The sequence below is a fragment of the Callithrix jacchus genome, chromosome 9, assembly GCF_049354715.1.
Source record: "Callithrix jacchus isolate 240 chromosome 9, calJac240_pri, whole genome shotgun sequence".
Classification (NCBI taxonomy): domain Eukaryota; kingdom Metazoa; phylum Chordata; class Mammalia; order Primates; family Cebidae; genus Callithrix; species Callithrix jacchus.
This window is the reverse complement of record NC_133510.1, coordinates 131931316-131949538: the sequence shown is the minus strand read 5'-3', so window position 1 is coordinate 131949538 and position 18223 is coordinate 131931316. Positions and strand designations below refer to the sequence as shown.

The 18223-nt window shown below is 45.6% G+C and overlaps 1 protein-coding gene across 1 annotated transcript in view; it reads left to right on the top strand.

The window, feature by feature from the left end:
- Positions 1–17141, top strand: part of SLC15A4 (solute carrier family 15 member 4) — a 31476-nt gene extending 14335 nt beyond the window's left edge. The window contains exons 6-8 of the mRNA XM_009004901.5: positions 9180–9335; positions 10749–10907; positions 16009–17141. Of these exons, the coding sequence (XP_009003149.4) occupies positions 9180–9335; positions 10749–10907; positions 16009–16169 (476 nt within the window). The 3' untranslated portion in view covers positions 16170–17141. The remainder of the gene's footprint in view (positions 1–9179; positions 9336–10748; positions 10908–16008) is intronic.
- Positions 17142–18223: the final 1082 nt, after the last annotated feature.

Below are 18223 nucleotides of genomic sequence, written 5' to 3'. Positions count from 1 at the left end.
TATACCACTAATTCTTTACTTTAACCTTTAAAGTAAGTTTAAGATTATTTTCTTAAGGATATGTCGTTTTTCTTCTGGTACTAAAACCATTGGATTTCTCTGAAAAGTGACTTTTGGACTGAGTTCAAGGAAGCTTGTTCTCTACCTACTGATTTAGAATTAGACCATTGAATGCTGAATAGATGAATTTTTATAAACTAAAGGTACTATATAATTCTCAAGGATGAGAATTGCACCTTCCGATTACTAACCTTAGGTTTATTAATAAGTGTCAGGGTGCCTGTGAGTCCTTTGAATTGTTTATGTAGAATTCCGCATGCATTTTTCTGGTGACAAAAATGTTTCAAGATTGTTACAGGCTCATGGGCAGCGTCTCCTCCCCCAACAAATCAACCTGATAAGAAGGAATGCCAAAGTCTCTAAACTCTGGTGAGGAGAGTTATCCTGTTAAGGGTTTCCATTCTGTTTTCATAATGTACATGTTCTGGAATGAGTTGCTCATCTTTTTCTGATAAAGCTGGGTATTGCTGACTTTCTCAATTATTTTGGGGTTCTTCCTTCATTAATATTTGAAAATTATTAAATGATAAAATACCTTAGTTACATAATAAGAAAAGCTTGATATTCTTGAATCAACTATATGTTATCTGCTGTTATGAGGACTTCAGTGTTAAGCACTGCTGAAATGGAATTTAATATTCTCAAACAATGCTGCCTTCATAGCAGGCTTCATCTGCTTTTGCCAGACTGAACATACTGATACAGTACTTAATGGATTTTAAGAAATGAGTCCCTGGGCTTAAGAAATCTCTATTCTAGAGACTGGGACATTTTAGAAGACGATTGCATTTTCTTTTGTTCAGATAATTAATTAAAGTGAGGTCGTGATGAATGAAGTTTTTGCTGTGTGCTTTCTTTATAATTCAGCTTCTCTCCCAGAGCTGTGGCACATGGGGAAATAAGCACGGGCAGAGAAGAGCTGAGTCACTGCAGGGCTCTTGGTGCAGGCTGCAGTCAGCAGAGTGCGCACGCCGATGGGCTGTCTGCAGAACAGTCTTTGCACTGGAGACTGCCTGCCTGTCTGTCCTACCTCCCCAAAGCGCAGGCCCAGCTTTGGCTTCAGACTGCTCTCTCCCTGTGTCTGTGCCCTGTCATCACACTGGTGATGCCAAAGAAGGGAGTCCTCGTTCCCTTGCTTTGGGAAAGATGTCCTTGGTCTCCAGAGGCTTTTCCAGTAGATGCTTGGTTTGGGCTCCTTCCCTAACATCCTCTCTTTCAGTTTCATAAATGGCTCAATCGCTTCTGTGGGCTGCCTTGAGAGTCATGCAGGCCATTCTGGTGGTTTCTACTTGCACTTGTGAAGGAAACAAGTGCCAGACGAGTCACTGATGAGATTTCGCCATCACGTTCCATCCGTTCTGTCTTTAAAAAGTGCTGGCAGAACACACAATAGATCAAATGCACTGCTCACTGACCACAGTCAGCGGCCTGTGCACGGTGCTTGCCTTCTTAGTGAGTGTGGGCGCCTGTGGGGAGGCAGGCACTCTGACCTAGTGTGACTGCAGCCGCCCCAGACCCTCTGAATTGGTAACACAGAAGTGGAAAACACACAGCACGTTTGCTTTCTTAAAAAGCCTTCCTTTGAAGTGACCCAATATTGGAAAGAAGCTTTAACCGTCAGTGGTTGGGAAGAATTACATGTATCTTAACATTTGACATGAGTACAATTTATTAAATTTAATATAAACAGCTGCCCATGTTTGATGCGGTTTCATTCCCACCTCTAGTGAGTATTATGTAGGGATGTTACTAATGTTTGAGTAGAGACTTGAAGCCACCCTAGCAGACTACATTCTAATGCTTAACCACCTATACCCATACTCAGTCACGGTCTTCCACTTAGCGCTGTGCCTGGCAGACGCCACTTCTTCTCCAAAGATCTTCAGGTGCACATTGGGCAGGTCCAAGGAGCCGCTTCTGCTCAGCTTAAGAAAAAAGTTTGTTAATTTGTTAAATTTAATTTTTCACCTTAAAACATTGTGTATGTGTTCTTAAATTACAAGAGTAAAAAGATTGGAGAAGAGGAAACCTTAGAAGCGTGAAGGAGACAGTGACGACCCACTGTGTCCCTAGAGCTGCTCACTGCTGTTGTTTTGCTGTTGGTCTTGTTTGTGTCTGTGCACATGCATCTTTTATGGTTTTGCAAAAGCAGAATTCTATTGTGTAAGGTGATCAGAGCCTAAGAAAAACCAAAAGTAAGAAAGATATGAAAGTATAATAAAAGTTATTAATGGCAAGAAGAGGACCAAAAGCGTGTGAGCCGTAAACTACACAAACGCACGGGCAGACGCAATTGGAAACGCTCAAGATTCCACACCCAAGGAAATCCTCTAATAACATCGTGTAAATGTGTGGGAAATTATAAAAGTGTGTGATGTATGGCTTATGTTTATACTGTCCTCTGTAACCTTATAAAAAAATGACTGTATCATTGATACTCTTTCATGTGAGACACTGAGATGCATTCCTTCATTGTTGGCTGTTTGGGATTCTAGTTTGCACTGTTTGAGTAATCGTTACAGTGAACTGTTTTTACTTACCTTGTTAAATGCCAAGAAGTGTAGTCATTGTATCACATTCAGGCCTGTGGTGCATGTGGCTGAACTGTCTTGTGGGAAGGTAGCAGGCCCTTCCATCTTCGCGGGTGGGTGGGTGTCCACCTGAATCACTTTCCCTCGTGATCTGCTCCTCCTACTTCCTGTGTTGTGGGGACTGTATTAACCACAGCTGTTGCTAGGCAGGACTCACTCCTGGGCTTCCGAGCATGGATGGACATCCTGAAATTGAGGCAGAATCAACGGAGGACCTTTCTCAGGGAAAAAGGTTATAGCTTTCATTAGAAAAGAGTTGAAAACCACTCATCTCTAGCAAGTTTTTAAAAGTTATACAGACAACTTATGGTCATTAAAAATAGATACAAAAGGAGGCTTAGGTTCAGCCATGATCCCACCATCCGGAGGTGACCACTGCAGCTGTTTTTGTATCTTAGAACATTTTCTGGGTATGGCCAAATTACTTATTTTAAAACAGGAACAGAACAAACTCCTCTGTTTTTCACCTGTTTTTGTTTACTGAATGTTTACCGTTTTTCCATATCATTAGTTATTACATTTAAATTGTGCTTTCTAATAACTATACCATATTTTGTTTTTGAAAGTTACATCAGTTTTAAAAATCAGCACTCTTAGGCTGGGTGCGGTGGCTCACACCTGTAATCCCAGTGCTTGGGGAGGCTGAGGCGGGTGGATCACAAGGTCAAGAGATTGAGATCATCCTGGCCAACATAGTGAAACCCCGTCTCTACTAAAAATACAAAAATCAGCTGGGTGTGGTGGCACACGCCTGTAGTCCCAGCTACTCGGGAGTCTGAGGCAGGAGAATTGCTGGAACCCAGGAGGCAGAGGTTGCAGTGAACAGAGATTGTGCCACTGCACTCCAGCCTGGTGACAGAGCAAGACTCCGTCTCAAAAAAAAAAAAACAGCAACAAAACAGCACTCTTCTTACTTAAGATGTTTAATTCCAGTTTATTCTTATTTCACACAAGACTGTCGTCACGCTTACACATAAGCATGTATGCACTTGTCTTACTGCTTGCTGAGTGTCACCTACTGGGTGTGAGAGTGGTGTGGCCAAGTGTAGTGTGTAGAATTCTCGTTTCCTAGCATCCTTGCCAGTACTGATTTTTTTTTTCTGTTAACCTTTTTTTAGTTGAAGGATTGAAAAATGGCATATTATTGCTTTAACGTATGTTTAAGATTCTTTCCCAAAATTTCTCGAACTCTATCATCTCAGGTGGGTCATGGTCCAACTGGATCCCCACAGAATATTACATGGTTTGTGTTCCCATTTTTCTTTCTTTCTTTCTTTCTTCCCTTCCTTCCTCCTTCCTTCCTTCCTTCCTTCCCTCCCTCCCTCCCTCCCTCCCTCCCTCCCTCCTTCCTTCCTTCCTTCCTTCCTTCCTTCCTTCCTTCCTTCCTTCTCTTTCCTTCTTTCTTTCTTTCTTTTTTTTTTTTTGAAGCGGAGTTTCGCCCTTGTTACCCAGGCTGCAGTGCAATGGCGCGATCTTGGCTCACCGCAACCTCTGCCTCCTGGGTTCAGGCAATTCTCCTGCCTCAGCCTCCTGAGTAACTGGGATTACAGGCACGCGCCACTGTGCCCAGCTAATTTTTGTTTGTATTTTTAGTAGAGACGGGGTTTTACCATGTTGACCAGGATGGTCTCGATATCTTGACCTCGTGCTCCACCCGCCTCGGCCTCCCAAAGTGCTGGGATTACAGACTTGAGCCACCACACCCGGCCTGTGTTCCCATTTTTCTGACAGGTTTTCTTTTGTGTGTTGTTATATAATAGATTATGATTGTTTAAGGATTTTAAATTTTTATGTCTTAACTTATGAATATTTTTCCCATTTAAAAAATTTCCCCTTGGGAGACTAAGGTGGGTGGATCACCTGAGATCAGGAGTTCAAGACCAGCCTGGCCAACATGTTGAAACTTCATCTCTATTGAAAATACAAAAATTAGCCAGGCATGGTGGTATGTGCCTTAATCTCAGCTACTTGGGATGTTTAGGCATGAGAATTGCTTAAACCCGGGAGGAAGAGGTTGCAGTGAGCCAAGATCGTGCCATTGCACTCCAGCCTGGGCGACAGAGTGAGACTCTGTCTTTAAAAAAAAAAAAAAAAATTCTGTAATTTTATGTATGGAATCTTGCAATGTTTTATACATTTCTTTAGGTTCTCTATCTTTTATGTTAAGTCTATTGCTCTTTTATGTATTTTTGGTTCCTCATAGGTGGGATTTTATAAAATTCCATGAGTTTCAGTGAACTATTTTCAAATGGCCACTCTTTGTCTTCAAATAATATAGCTTTTTTTTAATCTGTCTTTATAATAATTTTCTCTCTCTTTCTTTGAGTCAGTGTTCATCTCATCTTTGATTTTAATGGGACTGCCACTAGTAGCTCACACTTAAGTTTAAAGTTTATCATTGCCCATTTATCATGAACTCCTGACCTCAGGTGATCTGCCCACCTCAGCCTCCCAAAGTGCTGGGATTACAGCCATGAGCCACCATGCCTAGCCCAGTTTGCTGTTTTCTGATTGAAGAATTAAGATACTGAGTCTGAGGCCCATGAAACACTTGAGCCCAGGAGGTTGAGACCAGCCTGGCCAATGTGTTGAAAGCCCAAATCTTCTAAAAATACAAAAATTAGTTGGACTTGGTGCTGTATGCCTGTAATCCTAGCTACTTGGGAGGCTGAGGCTGAAGAACTCCTGGAATCCAGGAGGTGGGGGTTGCAGTCAGCTGAGATTGTGCCCTTGCACTCTAGCCTGGCTGATAGAGTGAGACTCTGTCTCAAAAACAAAAAAAGAATATATTAATTTCTATTACTTTGGGGTTTTTTTGTGTTTTCTTTTTTTCATTCATGGAGTTAAATTTTTCATTCACTTTTTCTTATTCTTTCCTGTTTAATAATGAAAAGATGATTTTAATGCTATGAATTTGCTTGTTATTACTGCTTTGGTCAGTTCTCATATGCTTTGATTTGTTTTAATGTTCTCTTATTGTCTATGACTGTTGAAACTGTGGTTTTGATTTTCTTTTTGATCCAAGAGTAATTTCAGAAAATGTTTTACAATACTGATATTTTGGTTTATACTTTTGTTACTGATGGCAAATTTTGTTGAATCAGGAGAGATTATAATGGCTTTTATAATTCCTGCATTGGGGATTTCAAGGCTTCCTCTATGGCCAAATGTCACTCTCTTAAAAATGTTGTAGGTGAATAGGATGATTCACGTATTATAATACTACCAGTGATATTAATTAGATCCTTTACTGCAGGGGTCTTAAACTCCATTATTGGCAGTGGGCCTGAAGGCCATGTGGGTGAGTGCATGTCCAAGAATAAGACAGTGGGTCAGTGGTGAATAGGAAGGCACAGGCAGGTCCTGTCCAAACACTTTGTAAAACATCATGTGGGCTTGAAACATAAGCTTGTCGGAACGGAGCTCCATGAGGGCCCCGGTCTTCGTGTCTGTCTGATTCCCGAGGTGTCCCTGGCATGTCGTAGGCCTCAAGAATTACTCGTCATGAAGTCAGTCTGGGGCCTGGGTTTCTAGTCGCGTCTGTAGTTTGTGACCTTTATACCAGATAAAGGTGTAATGTTTTTGTCTACTTGTTCTGACAAGGACAAAAAGAAGTGTATTCCTGTGAGATCCTAGCAGCTCGATGGTATTTTAATTAACATTTAAGATTATGATTTGTATTTTCTCTGGATTCTGTGTGTCATCCACAGTGAAATAGCATTGTTGAGAGTCAGGTGTGAAGCCCAGCCTCAGCCCTGTGAATTGTCTCAAAGTGTCATTTTCCTCATCTCCAGAGGAGCTTGCATGATTTCTCTTCCGGCTTATTGTGAACAGTAAGTTAGGTGCTGTCTGTGATCAGTCAGCAAAGGTGGCTTATCACACAAGGGACAATTTGTACCTGGCACCTATTGGTTATTTTTTTATTCTTTGTCTTTCTTCTTGGTATTTTTTATTGTCACCTCTTTCTGGTTTTTTGTTGTTGTTGTTTTGTTTTGTTTTGAGATGGAGTCTTGCTCTCGTTGCCCAGGCTGGAGTGCAGTGGCGCGATCTCAGCTCACTGCAACGTCTGCCTCCTGAGTTCAAGCAATTCTCCTGCCTCAGTCTCCTGAGTAGCTGGGATTGCAGGCGTCTGCCACAACACCCGGCTAATTTTTGTATTTTTAGTAGAGACGAGGGTTCGCCGTGTTGGCCGGGCTGGTCCTGATCTCCCGATCCACCCTTCAGCCTCCCAAAGTGCTGGGATTACAGGCATGAGTCACCGTGCCCGGCCACCTCTTCCCTTGATGGTTGTCTGATAGATCCTGGCCTGTCCTCTCCTTTGTTTATAACCTTTGGGTTATATTACGTTTTAGTTCTGTGTCTTAACCGTTAGGTTCAGATTTGTTTCTGTTTCAGCTGATAGAGGTGGGTGACTTTCATCTGAAGGATTGGCTCATTTATCCCGACTGTTGTGCTGATTATCCCAGTGTTGCATCACAGGCTTATTTTTATTGGGTGCCCCCTTGGCCACATCACGGTCACTCAGCTTGAACCCTGCTGCTTTTCAGCCTGCCCCAGTCTCTCCAGGACCCTCAGTTGTTCCCAGGCAGAGTCACTTTCCCCATGGCTCTGCCTCTCCGCCTTGCTGGTGACAGGGGCTCCCGTCCCAATCTGGTTTCCGCCGCAGTTGTGGCTGTACACGTGCTTCTGCCGCCGCTCCTCTCTCCAACAGCCTCACCAATAATTAGACTGACTTGTTTTCTTATTTCCTCTTCTCCTAATTCTTGATCTTATCATTTGTGTCTCTGTAAAGCCAACATCCCCTTAATTTCTTTGTCATCTTTTCATCTTTAGTCTTCAGAGTCAGTGTTTTCTTGAATAAGAAGGTAAGTTTTCTGCTAGAACTATGCCGGTAGCAGTAGTAGCATTGTTCCCATTCAGATGATGAAATCTACTTATTGTCCCCGTGAGTAGCCTTCCCTTGTCACACCCCCTGACAAGTGTCACCCTGAGGCTCTCCTTGCCTGTGAAGGAGAAACGTGGTATTCGGTTTTCGTGTTCATTTCCAAAATACACCTGAAATTTCTGCTTGCGTTGCATTGGTTCTGTTCCCATTCAAGGGCTGGGTACCAGTACAGTCAGCTGTGGTCCCAGGGGAGCAGGCGGGAGCTGGGGACCTTGGATGTCCAGGGGAAGCCATTGCTGCACAGTTCATCCTTGGCATTTGAGGGCACTAATGCCAGGTCTAGGGGCACAGAGCTCTGGTTGCTGTCAGCTGCCCTGTCGGGGAGGAAGGCTGTCATTTGAGGACAGTCCCTACTGTCACTGCAGCCTTGCCTGATTAAGATGCCCTCAGATGCCCCTTTCCGGAGCAACTGAAAGCTCTAAATAGTTTGCTCTCCTTGCCTGGGTCTGCCTTTATGTTTCTCCAGTGGAGGGTGGGGTGGAAGGATTGGGTTTCCCTTGATGCTCTTCCAGGGTGGGGTTATAGGTTTTCTGATGGAAGTGAGCCGTGGGTTGGCTCAAATGTCTCCCTCTACCTTCATCCTTGGGAATGTTTTCACTTTGTTTGGCATTTCAGTTGAGATTCAAGGTGGAAAGTCCAGAGTTTATCTTCTCATCTCCCTGTGAATCAGAGCTTGGTCCTTTCTCGTGCTCAGGTTTTAGATGGGACATTTTAAATATTTTCATTCCATTACCCTCTGACCAGACCTTTGCCTTTCTTCATACTCATGTTTTAAAATAAATATATCTTTACATATGCTTTAAATATTAGGGTCTGTGGCCTAATTTGCAATAAAAGTGTTTTTTATAAAATAAAACTTAGTGATATCTTTAATCTAAGGATGTGGACCGGCAAATAGATGCTTTTACACTTTATTTCCATTGGTTGATTTTGTTTATAAAATAGCAGCTTCTGCCCGTGCTTTCCTCATGTATTTCTGTTACACTTGGTAGGGGACCAGTAACTTACCCTGTACCTGCAGTGAGATCTCAGGGCTGCTGAGAGCAGAGGTAGATTTGTGAAGTCAGCTTACTTCGTGGCAAAGATTAACCTCCCCTATGCAGGGACACCAACATCATCATCATTTGTTGTTATAATAATAAATCAGTGGATCACCTTAGCTCTATTGCTGTGATTGGGAAAACATCTCAACATTACCTGCTGTTAGGGGAAATAGCACTGCTATTCATTCTGCAGTTGGACTGTTTAACTTTCTCTTCCTCCCCTTTGCAAGAGACAAAACAGGTATGAGTGAGCAATCCAGATATTTGATGACTAAATCAAACACATTGAACATCAGATTTTATATAAGATGCTATAAAAAGCTGAAGTGACGTAGGTGTGCTTTGCCATGAGCTCCACTCAGCCTGCTTCGGAGGCTGAAGGCTGGGAGCCCCTTAGCCCCGGGGCAGCTGTCATTAGACATGGTCCTTTCATGCATCAGAATCGGGTTTGCTATGAAGTCTTGTAGCAAACATCAGTTTTTCAGATTAATTGTCAATGTTAATAAATGAATATTACACTGACCTACTTTTGAATTCTAGGAATTTTGGAAAGTAAAAGGCTGAACCTTGTTAAAGAGAAAACCATTAATCAGACCATCGGCAACGTCGTCTACCACGCTGCCGATCTGCCGCTGTGGTGGCAGGTGCCGCAGTACGTGCTGATTGGGATCAGTGAGATCTTTGCAAGTATCGCAGGTGAGGACCTTTAGTGTCAGCGGTGTCTGAGTCCAGGCACACCCATGAGCGCTCTGGCATTCTTATGTATCGTTGGAGTATGTTGAGGTAAGAACAGCACAGCACTTCTGTAGTTTTTGGCAGAGTGTGGTTTAGAATATGAATTGGTAAGCAAATACTAACACCTGTGCTGAGGTTCTCCTTTCTTGGTGTAAAAATAGTATCACAAAATATTTTCATGAGAGTTTGTTAACTACTCTATCAGTGCCACGGGCCAGAGAAGAAGAAAGCAGTCGGGTTGGATAGTTCCCAGCAGAGCCCTCAGCTGTGCTGCCGTGGCGGTTGGGCTGAGCTCACAGCTCTCAGTGCACTTCATTTAGATGCACATAAGGAAGCAGATCTAATTTTTAGAGACATGTTCTCACAGGCCTCCCTTTCCCTATTAGTGAGACCCTTTAGTGGTTGAACAAGTGTATTCTGGGCAGATCTGCCTGGCTGCTGAGAGTGAGACAGGAGAAGATTAGTTACATGCAGAGGTGGATGGATGTGTGGGCAGTAGTCACGGGTGGTTTTCACTTGAGAAAACTTAGGCAGAATTGGCTAAGGAATTTGTAAAGGGAGTAAATCACAACAGAATGGACTTCTGTTTAGAGCACACTGCACATATCCATGTCTGGTTATCATGCTGAAATAATTTTAAAGTATATTGCCTTTGTCACGGTGGCTCACACCTGTAATCCCAGCACTTTGGGAGGCTGAGACAGGTGGATCACCTGAGGTCAGGAGTTTGAGACCAGCCTGGCCAACATGGTGAAACCCTGTCTCTACTAAAAATACAAAAAATTAGCCAGGTATGTTGGCACGTACCTGTAATTCCAGCTACTTGGGAGGCTGAGGCAGGAGAATTGCTTGAACAAGGGAGGCAGAGGTTTCACTGAGCCAAGATCATGCCATTGTACTCCAGCCTGGGCAACAAGAGCAAAACTCTGTCCCAGCAAAAAAAATAATAATAAAGTAGATTGCCTTTGAAATAGAATCCTTATGTAGATATCCCAGTTTAGTGTATGTACTTGTTTTCAAGCTCCAAATTCCTTGACAATTTAGGACAATTTTTCTTTAATCTCTTTAAGGAACACAAAAGCCTAAGAGCCAACAAATCACACCTTTAAGCTTGAGAGCAAGGAGTTTAACCTTCTGCTCATTAAATGTGTTAGGAATTGTCCCAATGGCTAGGACAATGACAGCTGGCCTGTCGCCACTGATTGCTTGATGGCCAATAAGCATAGTCCTCTTGGTAGGAAAGAGGCTGTGCCTGTCTGTAGCACTCAGTCCCTAGGAGACCCCGTGCTTCCTTTGTCACGTTAGGCGAAAGTGTTGATGCCGTGTGTTCCGGTGCTCCTTTAACAAAAACGACCCTCCCTCTTCTTTCCTCAGGCCTGGAGTTTGCGTACTCAGCTGCCCCCAAGTCCATGCAGAGTGCCATAATGGGCTTGTTCTTTTTCTTCTCTGGCGTTGGGTCATTCGTGGGTTCTGGACTGCTGGCACTGGTATCCATCAAAGCCATCGGGTGGATGAGCAGCCACACAGACTTTGGTAAGAGCCAGCATCCTGTCCCTTTTGAAAAGAGCAAGTGAGCGGAGGCGTGGGGACTGAAGGGGTGGTTGAGTGAGAGAGGTGTTTTCACGTGGACGGGCCTGTCCTGAGCTGCCTGTCCACACTCCTTTCACTGGACTGTACTTTACCTGCATCAGTAACCGTTTTCAAGGGATAAGCAAATCTCTCTGCTCATCCCAGGGGGCAGGCCTGCCCGGCCACAGCCCAGGGAGCAGCTGTTGCGCCCACTGCTTCTTATGGGAATGTCCCGGACTGCACAGTGCCTTTGCCACCCCCATTCAGCGCGTCTTCATGAGGCAGCTGGACCTGCAGCACAGGTTTCCCTTTCTCTTTTTGAGACAGAGTTTCACTCTTGTTGCCCAGGCTGGAGTGCAGTATCACCATCTCGGCTCACCGCCGCCTAACTTGGCGGTGTACTTTTGCCTTTTCCCAACAGTACCTTTTCTGATATGGAAAAGACAAGGATAGATAGTAAGTTACTTTTAAAAATAAACATTATGATCAATCATAATGGGTTTTTACAATTAATACCAGTAGGTGGCGTCTTGAGTGGTGAACAGAGCCACTCAAAAAATCAGTTTTGCTTTCTCCAGGTTTATGATTGCTTGTAAATGGACCCAGCAAGTGAAGGTTTCTTTTTTTCTTTTCCTTTGTAAAAATATTTCAGCTATGAAAACAACCTTGTCGCATTTTCTTGTATAATCTTGTGGCATTTGCTCTGGTCTGGTCATCCGTAGCCACTTTGAGGTTACAAATCCCCTTGAGAATCTGATGAACATTTAGGAATTTTTCGACAGAAATTGCAGAATTCCCAGAGTCCTTGCACTAGTATAGGCCTGTGGAGTCCTACTATAAGGCCCAGAACTTGAAGCCACCAATATGCCATGGACCCTTCTCACCAGTGTTTTCTGGCTGTGGTCGTCACCTCCCTGGCCAGCTGAGGGCTGCTTGCTCTGAAGAGGGCGAGTGGTTTTGGGTGACACAGGAGAATCGCTTGACCCAGGAGGCGGAGGTTGCAGTGAGCCCAGATCGCGCCATTGCACTCTAGCCTGGGCAACAAGAACAAAGCTCCGTCTCAACAAAAAAAATACTAAAGTAGATTGCCTTTGAAATAGAATTTCTTCTCCTGAAGATGAACAGCCCCAGGAGTCATATCCAGTTGCACAGGGAGGTCTGAGGATTCTCGTGGGTTCTGAGTGTCACAGGACCTCTTGGTACATGGGACAGACTTCCTTCAAATCAAGACTCAGGTCCATAGCTCTGAAGACAAAGATTCTGTTTCTTGGTTTTTATCTTTAAATGTGTCATAAAGGATTGGCTTGTTTTTGTCATTTTTGTTGCTTTCCAGCCATTTAATCCTCATTCTTAATTTAATTTCACATCTGAGTTTATCTTCATGCATCATTTCTGTCCGACAGGTTGTTTGTGGACTCCCCTGCATTGGTGCACTCAGGGCGAGTGTGCTGGGGTGGGTTGGGGTCTGTCTGTTGTTTGCAAGGACGGGAAGTGTCTCATGAAGGAGGTGTGTTTCCAGCAGCCCCCAGGTGTGCCCTGGGCTGTGTGGCAGCCTCCTGGGTTCACACCAGTAAGAAGAGTTGGAGCTCATCTGTCGAGCGGCCCTTGGCGTCCTGGGTGGAGAAATAAAGGCTGTGACGTGGGAAATCCACAGGAAGCCCGCTCCTCAGCATTCTCTCAGAAGTGTGCTCTTGGAAGGAGCAGCAGCTCTCAGGCCAGGTTCTGGGGGTGTCTGTGCCACCCTGGTCCCTGTCCCTGCCTCAGCATCTCATGATTGACACAGGAAATAGCTTTCTGTAAAGTCACAGGACCATGAAGGGAGAGTCCCCAGAGTTTTGTTACATTGTTTCTGAGGCCTCCCTCCCAGCAGGCTCCTTTTATTGGTGTTATTTAAACTGGGGAGAGAAAATGCATACCATGGTAGAGGTCTCAGATCTGAAGCATGCAGCTTGCTGTTTGCAGTCTAGATCTAAATGAAATGGAGGCTTTTTTGGAAGTCCTCCTTGGGTCTCCTTAGTTTACTGGCCCCCCCGCCCACCCAAGGTAAACCCGCACTGTTCAGCGTCTGCCTCCACAGGTTACCCTGCCTGCCCTGTGCTGGGCTGTGGCAGTTTGCCCAGCACTTCTGTCGGTGAGCATCTCCCTGCACTTCTGAGGACTGCTCCTTCATTTATCCATGCTGCTGTCACTGAGCGCCCAGATGTTAGCAGTGCTGGGCTGTTGTAAATACCTGTCCTGCATGTTCCCCTGTGTGACCCCAGGGGACAGATGTGCTCATTCCTCCGGGGCCCAAGAGTCTGTCTTGTCAGTTGTCATCTTCCTATGTCATTATCCTTCTGCCTGTGAAGAGGCCTGGGAATGCACAGGAGGTTTTGACATAGGTGTGTCCAAATACCCTGTGTGATGCCACAGATCCTGACGGTGCGTGGTGTGTGTCTGCCTGCTGGCTGGGGCCGCACCACCACGACCGCTCAGACCTCACCACTGGACCGCGCCACTGCTCCCGCTCTGACTTTGCTCAGACCCGGCCACTGCTCCGGCTCAGACCCTGCCCGGAACCCCCACCGCTCCCGCTCAGGTCCCAGCACTGCTTCCACAGGGCAGCACAGCCTTCAGTTCATGTGGCCTGCCAGCTTTAGCTTGGGAAGTGTTCCGTAACTGTTACATTTGGGGCGACTCTTTCAAAATAGGAACATAAATTGATGTCATTGATATTTTGATGACAACCTCATCCTGGTAGCATCAAATGCCAATGTTGGGATACCAGTGACAGCCAGTGCCAGGCTCCAGGAAGCTGGGACTTGCATTGCCACTGAGTGCCCAGGACAGAGCCTAGCAAGTGATAAGGCCTGAATATTGTAAAACATCTGTTGAAAGAAATAAAACTTTAGTCTGGTAGAATTTAGGGTGTTAGCAGTGCTCTTTCCAAATCAGTAAGACACAGGAAATTATTATCTTCTGTAATTGCTGTGAATGGGCTTTCTTAAAAACATGTGAGATACAGATATTTGTTTTTTGTTGTTTTTTTTCAGGCTGGAGTGCAGTGGTGCAATCTTGGCTCACTGCAACCTCCGCCTCTCGGATTCCAGTGATTCCTCTGCCTCAGCCTCCCGAGTAGCTGGGATTACGGGCGTCCGCCACCACACCCAGCTTTTTTTTTTTTATATTTTTAGTAGAGACGGAATTTCACCACATTGGGCAGGCTGGTCTTCAATGCCTGCCTCAGGTGATCCGCCTGCCTCTACCTCCCAAAGTGCTGGAATTACAGATGTGAGCCACTGTGCCCGGCCCAGATGCGCATTGTATTGTGTTTATTTGATAAATGCACTGTTGAACATGTGTTAAGTGTTCAGACAAAAGAAGGAAGTGTTAGAATAACCCAACTTTAAAAAGCTTTGGAAGAAAGGAAGTCTCACTTTTTAAAATAAACAAATGAGAAAGTGCTTTTGAAGAGGAGCAGAAAATGGAGCAACTTGATTCCAAAGCACTTGCTTCCCTCGTGACATTGCTGGCCACATGCACCTGTGACCTGTCATGCAGAAATGTGCGGCAGTGCTTTCCAGCCAGCAGTAGGTGATGCACGTGGTGCAGGGGCACGGACAGCCATGGTGGCGGCAGCAGCCATTGTGGAGAGCACAGGGCGATGTGCAGACTGGCCTGGACACATCCTGAATGATCAGTCATGATGAGCCACTGTCCTTCCGTTTTCCCCGTGTCTCAACATTCAGTGGTGATGTCAGCTGGTGCTTGCTAAACTGCTCGCTGGTGGAGAGAGTTCCAGTTTGCAGAGTGGGCAGTTCCAGACCTTGTGGTAGGGGGATTATGACCGTGGCGTGTGCTACCAGTGCCCTCACCGTGTCCAGGCTCCCTCTCGAGCGCTTTTTCTGAACTGCTGCTCCTCAGTGCTTTCCCCATTTTACAGATGAGGAAACTGAGTACAGAGATCTCAGAGGCCTGGATTTGAGCCCTATCTGTTGAGCTGCATGACCTGAGCCTCTGCGCTGTCCATCCTGCTGGGGATGCAAACGTTGCGTGTAAACGCCTCAGTGGTGCCTGAGACCGCGTTGGGTATTCGGTGTATGCTAACTCTGTATTAAAGTACGCAGAGGCATCTGCTGGGTACCAGTTTGAGGGAGCTAAAACCTGGACGTATTTAAGACACATTGAGAAACCAGCTCATTTCTTGCTTTGATACATGGAATACATTGCCCTGGTGTGTCGGGGATGGGGTTTCCTGTCAGTGACCCAGGTAGCGACTCCAGAATTGACAATGTTCAGGCTGTGTGGCAGTGCGATCTGCGACGTGAAAAGGCACACGGGCTGCACACGGGCTCTGTAGCCAAGTTACAAAGACGTTCACCTCGGGATTCGATAAGGAGATAGTCAGGCGCTCTCTTGTTATCTTCCTGTCTGCGTTCCTCAGAAATACAGCAGCAGGCCAATCATAACTGTAAGTGGAGGGAGTTCCCTTGACACAGTTGAGGGGCAGAACACGGTCTGAGGGAAGGCAGGGAGGAAACCACACCAGACCTGCTAACCCTTGTTCTGGTGGCAAGAGCACAGGAAGGTAATGTCTGCACTTGGCCCAGATGTTCTGGCGTTGGGGGACTAGCAGTCACCGGAGGCTGGCTTGGCAGGTTTCTGCTTGCTCCTGGTTTGCAGGCTTGCCGCCTGCCTTACGGCCCACTCTGCGTCAACACTGTCCCCTTCACCACCTCATGTGTCTCTGCAGACGACGCAGGCATTTCCCTGAGCCCTGGGGAGCTGCCATTCCTCAGGGAACCTACTCCGTTTACCTTGCAGAAGAGAGGGATGGGTTGCTGGGGCAGGTGGGGGGCTGCAGAGAGCCACCCCGGAGCCCCCACTGGAGACACATCTAATTCAGGGAGCTTCTCCGTTGGTTCTGAAAGCAAGATACTTGTGCATCTTGGACTACAGAGACAACATTCATTTCTTTTTTTATGACTCCAATTAAAGCTTAGTAGGAACCAGATTAAGTAGTAAAGTCTTTAAAGACATCGGTAGCAGTGCAGCTGACCTGTGGCTCTCCTTTTGTTTTCTCCAGGTAATATCAATGGCTGCTATTTGAACTATTACTTTTTTCTTCTGGCTGCTATTCAAGGAGCTACTCTCCTGCTTTTCCTCGTTGTTTCTGTGAAATACGACCATCAGCGAGACCATCAGCGATCAAGAGCCAATGGCGTGCCCGGCGGCGGGAGGGTCTGACCCCCCTGAGGTGGTGTGCCGTTTCTGAGGCTGACACGTCAGTAACTGACAGGGGTGCACTGAGAACAGGCAAGACTAAATTCCCATAGAATGTCTGCCTTCACTGAAACTTGCATGTTGCCTGGATTGATTTCTTCTCTCCTTCTGTCCAAAGGAGCTAGGTAAGTGCCTTACTGTAGCCTGTCTCCTGGCACGCCGGGCCCTCTGGGAGGAGAGCTGCAGATTTCGAGTATGTTGTTTGTCATTCAAGGTCTCTGTGAATCCTGTAGCTGGGTTCCCTTTTTTACAGAAACCCACAAGTGGAGGTTGCAAAGTCTTGGGAAACTGCACGTGTTAGTTGGCATCCCAGTTTCTCACATAGTATCGCCTGCTTCCCATATCCCTGTGATCTCACTGCAAAAATAATCAGCTGTTACTTACATTGAGGAAAGTGAGGATTTTTTTTTTTAAAGCATTGTCAGATGCAAGGATTTTGCATCAATGCCATATTTATGGTTTGCTTCGTAAGAGCAATCTTACGCTTGCCATGTTTTTGATTTAGGCTGGTAGTAAACACATTTCATCTCCTGCTTCCAACAGTACTTATTTTTTTAACCATCAACAATACTTTTCTTTTTTAAGGCGAGGCATGCGTAGGTGTCATTTGAGACCATGTGTCCTATCTCAAGCCACAGAGCAACTCACGGGTATTTCACACCTTATCTAGTCAGTGCTTCTATGTAGCTTTACTTTGGTACCATTGAGACGAAAGACTGATCATGGTTGTATGGAAGGAAAACATTTTTTGAACAGAAATAGTGTAATTAAAAACAATTGAAAGTGTCAAATGTAAACTTGAACTGTTTGGTCACATTTTTGTATTGTTATTGTACACGTATCTGGGGCTTCCAAGTTCATTAATACTTTTTCTGTATTTGTTGCCGTATTTTTGGCATAACTTTATTATAAAAAGCATCTCGAATTTGTGATCCATGAGCTGGTTTTTTGTGTGGTCTGTCCTCGGTCGCTGTTAGTTTGGCACGTGCACACGGGTGTCGTGAGGATTCGTCACCTGTCGTATGAAAGGCGCAGAGCTTCCCGAGTCAGAAACTGAAGGGGAGGGCGGGGAGGCGCGTTCCTGCACAGCCCTGGGATGTCCCAGGGCGTCTGCTGATCCCTCAGCCTCCTCTGCATTGAAGGATAGTTTCAGCATTTGGAGAGGACAAAAAACCCTCACATTGTTGTACATGTGTAATACAAAGTATAGAAAAACCACAGAAAAATAGAAGGGCATTTAAACCAGTGGAGGTAGAATAAAGACAGATGACACTCATTTATCACTGGGGCTCGGAGGGGCTGGAGCTGTGAGTCTGGGTTAAAAAAAAGCGGGGGAGGTTTTGAAAAGCCGTGTGCTAGGAAGGATACCACTCTACAGAGATAGAATTAGTGTCTTCAGGAGATATCACATGAAAAATAATGCACGATGCCAAACAGGTTTTCTTCAGAAGGCCTTTGCCATGCAAGGGAAAGGCAGGTGGCGTCAGGAGAGCTCTCGGACCTTCCTCCTGCGTGTTGTGCCCTCAATGCCCTGGGCTGTGTGAGCAGTGAGTGAGCAACCACACCCCTCCCCACCTCATCGTCTGCTCCCGCTGTCCAGCCAGCCCCAATCCTAGCTAGACGCACTCTCCATGTTACAGGGGGACTTCTCTCCAGAAAGTCAGGTGAAGGGTTGACAAAGTCATCAGGTTATCAGCCTGTGATAGTGTGGTGAAATAAACAGATTTGGTCTGGGCCCTGAATCTTGGGACAGAACTCCTACAAGCCCTGTAGATAGGGCACTGGGAGAAGCCCTGGACATAGGGGATTGGGAGAAGCCTGCGGTTATGAAATACGAATTTGCTCTTTGACTGCTGGACCCCAGCTCCTGACCTAGAGCTGCTAAGACCTTTGTAATTCCTGGGTGATGGGATATCATCTTTCTTTCTTTCTTTTTTTTTTTTTTTTTTGATGGAGTTTCGCTCCTTACCCAGGCTGGAGTGCAATGGTGCGATCTCGGCTCACCGCAACCTCCGCCT